The sequence below is a fragment of the Bombina bombina genome, chromosome 6 (genome assembly GCF_027579735.1).
Source record: "Bombina bombina isolate aBomBom1 chromosome 6, aBomBom1.pri, whole genome shotgun sequence".
Classification (NCBI taxonomy): domain Eukaryota; kingdom Metazoa; phylum Chordata; class Amphibia; order Anura; family Bombinatoridae; genus Bombina; species Bombina bombina.
Window position 1 is genome coordinate 833148 of NC_069504.1, and position 9872 is coordinate 843019.

At 26.7% G+C, this 9872-nt stretch overlaps 1 protein-coding gene across 1 annotated transcript in view; it reads left to right on the plus strand.

Annotated features, from left to right (window-relative positions):
• SBF1 (SET binding factor 1) overlaps positions 1–9872 on the plus strand; it is a gene marked incomplete in the record, with an annotated part of 739370 nt that overhangs the window by 584290 nt on the left and 145208 nt on the right. Inside the window, 1 exon segment of the mRNA XM_053716293.1 lies at positions 6840–6971. Coding sequence (XP_053572268.1) covers positions 6840–6971 — 132 coding nt within the window.

A 9872-nucleotide genomic window follows, 5' to 3' on the forward strand; every position in this document is an offset into this window, starting at 1 on the left:
ATGATCTCTATGTATATCTAATGATATATAATGATCTCTATGTATATCTAATGATATATAATGATCTATCTATGTATATCTAATGATATGTAATGATCTCTCTATGTATATCTAATGATATGTAATGATCTCTATGTATATCTAATGATATATAATGATCTCTATGTATATCTAATGATATATAATGATCTCTATGTATATCTAATGATATATAATGATCTCTATGTATATCTAATGATATATAATGATCTCTCTATGTATATCTAATGATATGTAATGATCTCTCTATGTATATCTAATGATATGTAATGATCTCTATGTATATCTAATGATATATAATGATCTCTCTATGTATATCTAATGATATATAATGATCTCTATGTATATCTAATGATATATAATGATCTCTATGTATATCTAATGATATATAATGATCTCTCTATGTATATCTAATGATATATAATGATCTCTATGTATATCTAATGATATGTAATGATCTCTATGTATATCTAATGATATATAATGATCTCTCTATGTATATCTAATGATATGTAATGATCTCTATGTATATCTAATGATATATAATGATCTATCTATGTATATCTAATGATATGTAATGATCTCTCTATGTATATCTAATGATCTCTCTATGTATATCTAATGATATGTAATGATCTCTATGTATATCTAATGATATATAATGATCTCTCTATGTATATCTAATGATATGTAATGATCTCTCTATGTATATCTAATGATATATAATGATCTCTATGTATATCTAATGATATATAATGATCTCTATGTATATCTAATGATATGTAATGATCTCTATGTATATCTAATGATATGTAATGATCTCTATGTATATCTAATGATATATAATGATCTCTCTATGTATATCTAATGATATGTAATGATCTCTCTATGTATATCTAATGATATGTAATGATCTCTCTATGTATATCTAATGATATGTAATGATCTCCTATGTATATCTAATGATTTTACTGATCTCTATGTATATCTAATGATATATAATGATCTCTCTATGTATATCTAATGATATATAATGATCTCTATGTATATCTAATGATATGATAATGATCTCTATGTATATCTAATGATATATAATGATCTCTCTATGTATATCTAATGATATGTAAATGATCTCTATGTATATCTAATGATATGTAATGATCTCTATGTATATCTAATGATATATAATGATCTCTATGTATATCTAATGATATGTAATGATCTCTCTATGTATATCTAATGATATGTAATGATCTCTCTATGTATATCTAATGATCTCTCTATGTATATCTAATGATATGTAATGATCTCTCTATGTATATCTAATGATATGTAATGATCTCTCTATGTATATCTAATGATATATAATGATCTCTCTATGTATATCTAATGATCTCTCTATGTATATCTAATGATATGTAATGATCTCTCTATGTATATCTAATGATATGTAATGATCTCTATGTATATCTAATGATATGTAATGATCTCTATGTATATCTAATGATATATAATGATCTCTCTATGTATATCTAATGATATGTAATGATCTCTCTATGTATATCTAATGATATATAATGATCTCTCTATGTATATCTAATGATATATAATGATCTCTCTATGTATATCTAATGATATGTAATGATCTCTATGTATATCTAATGATATATAATGATCTCTCTATGTATATCTAATGATATATAATGATCTCTATGTATATCTAATGATATGTAATGATCTCTATGTATATCTAATGATATGTAATGATCTCTATGTATATCTAATGATATGTAATGATCTCTATGTATATCTAATGATATGTAATGATCTCTCTATGTATATCTAATGATATATAATGATCTCTCTATGTATATCTAATGATATGTAATGATCTCTATGTATATCTAATGATATATAATGATCTCTATGTATATCTAATGATATATAATGATCTCTATGTATATCTAATGATATGTAATGATCTCTCTATGTATATCTAATGATATGTAATGATCTCTATGTATATCTAATGATATATAATGATCTCTATGTATATCTAATGATATATAATGATCTCTATGTATATCTAATGATATGTAATGATCTCTATGTATATCTAATGATATATAATGATCTCTCTATGTATATCTAATGATATATAATGATCTCTCTATGTATATCTAATGATATATAATGATCTCTCTATGTATATCTAATGATATATAATGATCTCTATGTATATCTAATGATATGTAATGATCTCTCTATGTATATCTAATGATATATAATGATCTCTATGTATATCTAATGATATATAATGATCTCTCTATGTATATCTAATGATATATAATGATCTCTCTATGTATATCTAATGATATGTAATGATCTCTCTATGTATATCTAATGATATATAATGATCTCTATGTATATCTAATGATATATAATGATCTCTATGTATATCTAATGATATATAATGATCTCTATGTATATCTAATGATATATAATGATCTCTATGTATATCTAATGATATATAATGATCTCTATGTATATCTAATGATATATAATGATCTCTATGTATATCTAATGATATATAATGATCTCTATGTATATCTAATGATATATAATGATCTCTATGTATATCTAATGATATATAATGATCTCTATGTATATCTAATGATATATAATGATCTCTATTATGTATATCTAATGATAATAATGATCTCTCTATGTATATCTAATGATATGTAATGATCTCTATGTATATCTAATGATATATAATTGATCTCTATGTATATCTAATGATATATAATGATCTCTATGTATATCTAATGATATATAATGATCTCTATGTATATCTAATGATATATAATGATCTCTCTATGTATATCTAATGATATGTAATGATCTCTCTATGTATATCTAATGATCTCTCTATGTATATCTAATGATATGTAATGATCTCTCTATGTATATCTAATGATCTCTATGTATATCTAATGATATATAATGATCTCTATGTATATCTAATGATATATAATGATCTTCTATGTATATCTAATGATATTATGATCTCTCTATGTATATCTAATGATATAGTAATGATCTCTATGTATATCTAATGATATATAATGATCTCTATGTATATCTAATGATATATAATGATCTCTATGTATATCTAATGATATATAATGATCTCTATGTATATCTAATGATATGTAATGATCTCTATGTATATCTAATGATATGTAATGATCTCTCTATGTATATCTAATGATCTCTCTATGTATATCTAATGATATGTAATGATCTCTCTATGTATATCTAATGATATGTAATGATCTCTCTATGTATATCTAATGATATGTAATGATCTCTCTATGTATATCTAATGATATATAATGATCTCTCTATGTATATCTAATGATATATAATGATCTCTATGTATATCTAATGATATGTAATGATCTCTCTATGTATATCTAATGATATGTAATGATCTCTATGTATATCTAATGATATGTAATGATCTCTCTATGTATATCTAATGATATGTAATGATCTCTCTATGTATATCTAATGATATGTAATGATCTCTCTATGTATATCTAATGATATGTAATGATCTCTATGTATATCTAATGATATGTAATGATCTCTATGTATATCTAATGATATATAATGATCTCTCTATGTATATCTAATGATATATAATGATCTCTATGTATATCTAATGATATGTAATGATCTCTATGTATATCTAATGATATATAATGATCTCTCTATGTATATCTAATGATCTCTCTATGTATATCTAATGATATGTAATGATCTCTCTATGTATATCTAATGATATGTAATGATCTCTATGTATATCTAATGATATGTAATGATCTCTCTATGTATATCTAATGATATATAATGATCTCTCTATGTATATCTAATGATCTCTCTATGTATATCTAATGATATGTAATGATCTCTCTATGTATATCTAATAATATGTAATGATCTCTCTATGTATATCTAATGATATATAATGATCTCTCTATGTATATCTAATGATATGTAATGATCTCTCTATGTATATCTAATGATATATAATGATCTCTCTATGTATATCTAATGATATATAATGATCTCTCTATGTATATCTAATGATATGTAATGATCTCTCTATGTATATCTAATGATATGTAATGATCTCTATGTATATCTAATGATATGTAATGATCTCTCTATGTATATCTAATGATATGTAATGATCTCTCTATGTATATCTAATGATATGTAATGATCTCTCTATGTATATCTAATGATATATAATGATCTCTCTATGTATATCTAATGATATATAATGATCTCTATGTATATCTAATGATATATAATGATCTCTCTATGTATATCTAATGATATGTAATGATCTCTCTATGTATATCTAATGATATGTAATGATCTCTATGTATATCTAATGATCTCTCTATGTATATCTAATGATATGTAATGATCTCTCTATGTATATCTAATGATATGTAATGATCTCTCTATGTATATCTAATGATATATAATGATCTCTCTATGTATATCTAATGATATCTAATGATCTCTCTATGTATATCTAATGATATGTAATGATCTCTCTATGTATATCTAATGATATATAATTATCTCTATGTATATCTAATGATATGTAATGATCTCTCTATGTATATCTAATGATATGTAATGATCTCTATGTATATCTAATGATATATAATGATCTCTATGTATATCTAATGATATATAATGATCTCTATGTATATCTAATGATATGTAATGATCTCTCTATGTATATCTAATGATATATAATGATCTCTCTATGTATATCTAATGATATGTAATGATCTCTATGTATATCTAATGATATGTAATGATCTCTCTATGTATATCTAATGATCTCTCTATGTATATCTAATGATATATAATGATCTCTCTATGTATATCTAATGATATGTAATGATCTCTATGTATATCTAATGATATATAATGATCTCTATGTATATCTAATGATATATAATGATCTCTATGTATATCTAATGATATATAATGATCTCTCTATGTATATCTAATGATATGTAATGATCTCTATGTATATCTAATGATATATAATGATCTCTATGTATATCTAATGATATATAATGATCTCTATGTATATCTAATGATATGTAATGATCTCTATGTATATCTAATGATATGTAATGATCTCTATGTATATCTAATGATATATAATGATCTCTATGTATATCTAATGATATGTAATGATCTCTATGTATATCTAATGATATATAATGATCTCTATGTATATCTAATGATATGTAATGATCTCTATGTATATCTAATGATATATAATGATCTCTATGTATATCTAATGATATATAATGATCTCTATGTATATCTAATGATATCTAATGATCTCTCTATGTATATCTAATGATATGTAATGATCTCTATGTATATCTAATGATATGTAATGATCTCTATGTATATCTAATGATATATAATGATCTCTATGTATATCTAATGATATGTAATGATCTCTATGTATATCTAATGATATATAATGATCTCTATGTATATCTAATGATATGTAATGATCTCTATGTATATCTAATGATATATAATGATCTCTATGTATATCTAATGATATGTAATGATCTCTATGTATATCTAATGATATATAATGATCTCTCTATGTATATCTAATGATATATAATGATCTCTATGTATATCTAATGATATGTAATGATCTCTATGTATATCTAATGATATGTAATGATCTCTCTATGTATATCTAATGATATATAATGATCTCTCTATGTATATCTAATGATATATAATGATCTCTATGTATATCTAATGATCTCTATGTATATCTAATGATATATAATGATCTCTATGTATATCTAATGATATATAATGATCTCTATGTATATCTAATGATATATAATGATCTCTATGTATATCTAATGATATATAATGATCTCTCTATGTATATCTAATGATATATAATGATCTCTATGTATATCTAATGATATGTAATGATCTCTATGTATATCTAATGATATGTAATGATCTCTCTATGTATATCTAATGATCTCTCTATGTATATCTAATGATATATACTCTATGATATACTAATGATATATAATGATCTCTATGTATATCTAATGATATATAATGATCTATCTATGTATATCTAATGATATGCTAATGATCCTCTATGTATATTCTAATGATATGTAATGATCTCTATGTATATCTAATGATAATATAATGATCTCTATGTATATCTAATGATATATCTATGATATCTAGATATAATGATCTCTATGTATATCTAATGATATGTAATGATCTCTATGTATATCTAATGATATGTAATGATCTCTATGTATATCTAATGATATGTAATGATCTCTCTATGTATATCTAATGATATCTAATGATCTCTCTATGTATAATGTTAATACTATCCTATATGAAATGTTATTATTCTAAAAATGAAACCTTTATGTAGAAAACCATGATTTAAAACTAGTCTTACTGCTAGAGAGTTCAATCAAATCCACCCTGTGTTAAATTATTTAATTCATTTGAGCATAATTAGCACTTAAAAATAACAGAATATAGCCCTATAACTTCTTCATAAGGCTACACGAGTGGCACAATTTTCTGTGGAAAACACTGTTGTCTTTCTACTTATTCATATAAATCTATAAAGTAATTTATTATTTCCATATAAAACACAACTTGTATCTCCCCAGGCCAGTCTCAGACAGACTCCACGTCTCTGGAGCAAGAGAAATATCTCCAAGCTGTGGTGAACTCGATGCCTCGCTACGCCGATGTCAGTGGGCGTAACACACTCAGCGCCTTCCCATCGGCACATCTCTATGGTGAGGAACAAATGACATTGTGTGTGCACTGGTAGGAAGGTTTGTCATACTTTAAAACAGAAGGGACACTGTCATTTTATGTTTGCGAAACATGAGTAGAAAGCATGAGTGACTGGGGAAAATGTAACTCTTGTGACCAAACTGATGATAGGGGAAAGTTGTCTTGTTTATAGGATTAAGAACAGATTATATTTAAGCTGTAAATTTAGCTTTAGTATAGGAGTGTATCCTAATTGTCCAAGGGAACTTCATCACGGTGAGGTTGGTCTAGAAGACAATGGACAGTTAACACTTTGTGTGTAGCAGACAGGAAGAATTAGACGTAAAGTGGGAAGATTGAGTGTGGCTGGGGAGGTAATAGCAGGTCGTGCAAGCGAAATGAAGAGATTCAGAATAGAAAATGTATATTGTAAATGTAGGTGCTGGTGCACTGGGTCATAAATGTGACACCGTAAAAGAGAACCAGGATAGTATTAACATTACACTAATATAGTATACTTGTATATTCATGTCACAGTTAATAAATGCACTGGGTCTGACACCGTAAGAGAGAACCAGGATAGTATTAACATTACACTAATATAGTATACTTGTATATTCATGTCACAGTTAATAAATGCACTGGGTCTGACACCGTAAGAGAGAACCAGGATAGTATTAACATTACACTAATATAGTATACTTGTATATTCATGTGACAGTTAATAAATGCACTGGGTCTGACACCGTAAGAGAGAACCAGGATAGTATTAACATTACACTAATATAGTATACTTGTATATTCATGTCACAGTTAATAAATGCACTGGGTCTGACACCGTAAGAGAGAACCAGGATAGTATTAACATTACACTAATATAGTATACTTGTATATTCATGTCACAGTTAATAAATGCACTGGGTCTGACACCGTAAGAGAGAACCAGGATAGTATTAACATTACACTAATATAGTATACTTGTATATTCATGTCACAGTTAATAAATGCACTGGGTCTGACACCGTAAGAGAGAACCAGGATAGTATTAACATTACACTAATATAGTATACTTGTATATTCATGTCACAGTTAATAAATGCACTGGGTCTGACACCGGTAAGAGAGAACCAGGATAGTATTAACATTACACTAATATAGTATACTTGTATATTCATGTCACAGTTAATAAATGCACTGGGTCTGACACCGTAAGAGAGAACCAGGATAGTATTAACATTACACTAATATAGTATACTTGTATATTCATGTCACAGTTAATAAATGCACTGGGTCTGACACCGTAAGAGAGAACCAGGATAGTATTAACATTACACTAATATAGTATACTTGTATATTCATGTCACAGTTAATAAATGCACTGGGTCTGACACTGTAAGAGAGAACCAGGATAGTATTAACATTACACTAATATAGTATACTTGTATATTCATGTCACAGTTAATAAATGCACTGGGTCTGACACCGTAAGAGAGAACCAGGATAGTATTAACATTACACTAATATAGTATACTTGTATATTCATGTCACAGTTAATAAATGCACTGGGTCTGACACCTGTAAGAGAGAACCAGGATAGTATTAACATTACACTAATATAGTATACTTGTATATTTCATGTCACAGTTAATAAATGCACTGGGTCTGACACTGTAAGAGAGAACCAGGATAGTATTAACATTACACTAATATAGTATACTTGTATATTCATGTCACAGTTAATAAATGCACTGGGTCTGACACAGTAAGAGAGAACCAGGATAGTATTAACATTAACACTAATATAGTATACTTGTATATTCATGTCACAGTTAATAAATGGCACTGGGTCTGACACACGTAAAGAGAGAACCAGGATAGTATTAACCATTACACTAATATAGATATACTTGTTATTCATGTCACAGTTAATAAATGCACTGGGGTCTGACAACTGGTAAAGAGAGAACCAGGATAGTATTAACATTAACACTAATAAGTATACTTGTATATTCATGTCACAGTTAGCTAAATGCACTGGGTCTGACACAGTAAAAGAGAACCAGGATAGTATAAACGTTACACTAATATAGTATACTTGTATATTCAATGTCACAGTTAATAAATGACACTGGGTCCTGACACCTGTAAGAGACCGAACCTGGATAGTATTAACATTCCACTAATATAGTATACTTGTATATTCATGTCACAGTTAATAAATGCACTGGTCTGACACCCGTAAGAGAGAACCAGGATAGTATTAACATTACACTAATATAGTTACTTGTATATTCCATGTCACAGTTATAAATGCACTGGGTCTGACACCGTAAGAGAGAACCAGGATAGTATTAACATTACACTAATATAGTATACTTGGTATATTCATGTCACAGTTAATAAATGCACTGGGTCTGACACCGTAAGAGAGAACCAGGATAGTATTAACATAACACTAATATAGTATACCTTGTATATTCATGTCACAGTTAATAAATGCACTGGGTCTGACACCGTAAGAGAGAACCAGGATAGTATTAACATTACACTAATATAGTATACTTGTATATTCATGTGCACAGTTAATAAATGCACTGGGTCTGACACCGTAAGAGAGAACCAGGATAGTATTAACATTACACTAATATAGTATACTTGTATATTCATGTCACAGTTAATAAATGCACTGGGTCTGACACTGTAAGAGAGAAACCAGGATAGTATTAACATTACACTAATATAGTATACTTGTATATTCATGTCACAGTTAATAAAATGCACTGGGTCTGACACCTGTAAGAAGAGAACCAGGATAGTATTAACATTACACTAATATAGTATACTTGTATATTCATGTCACAGTTAATAAATGCACTGGGTCTGACACCTGTAAGAGAGAACCAGGATAGTATTAACATTAC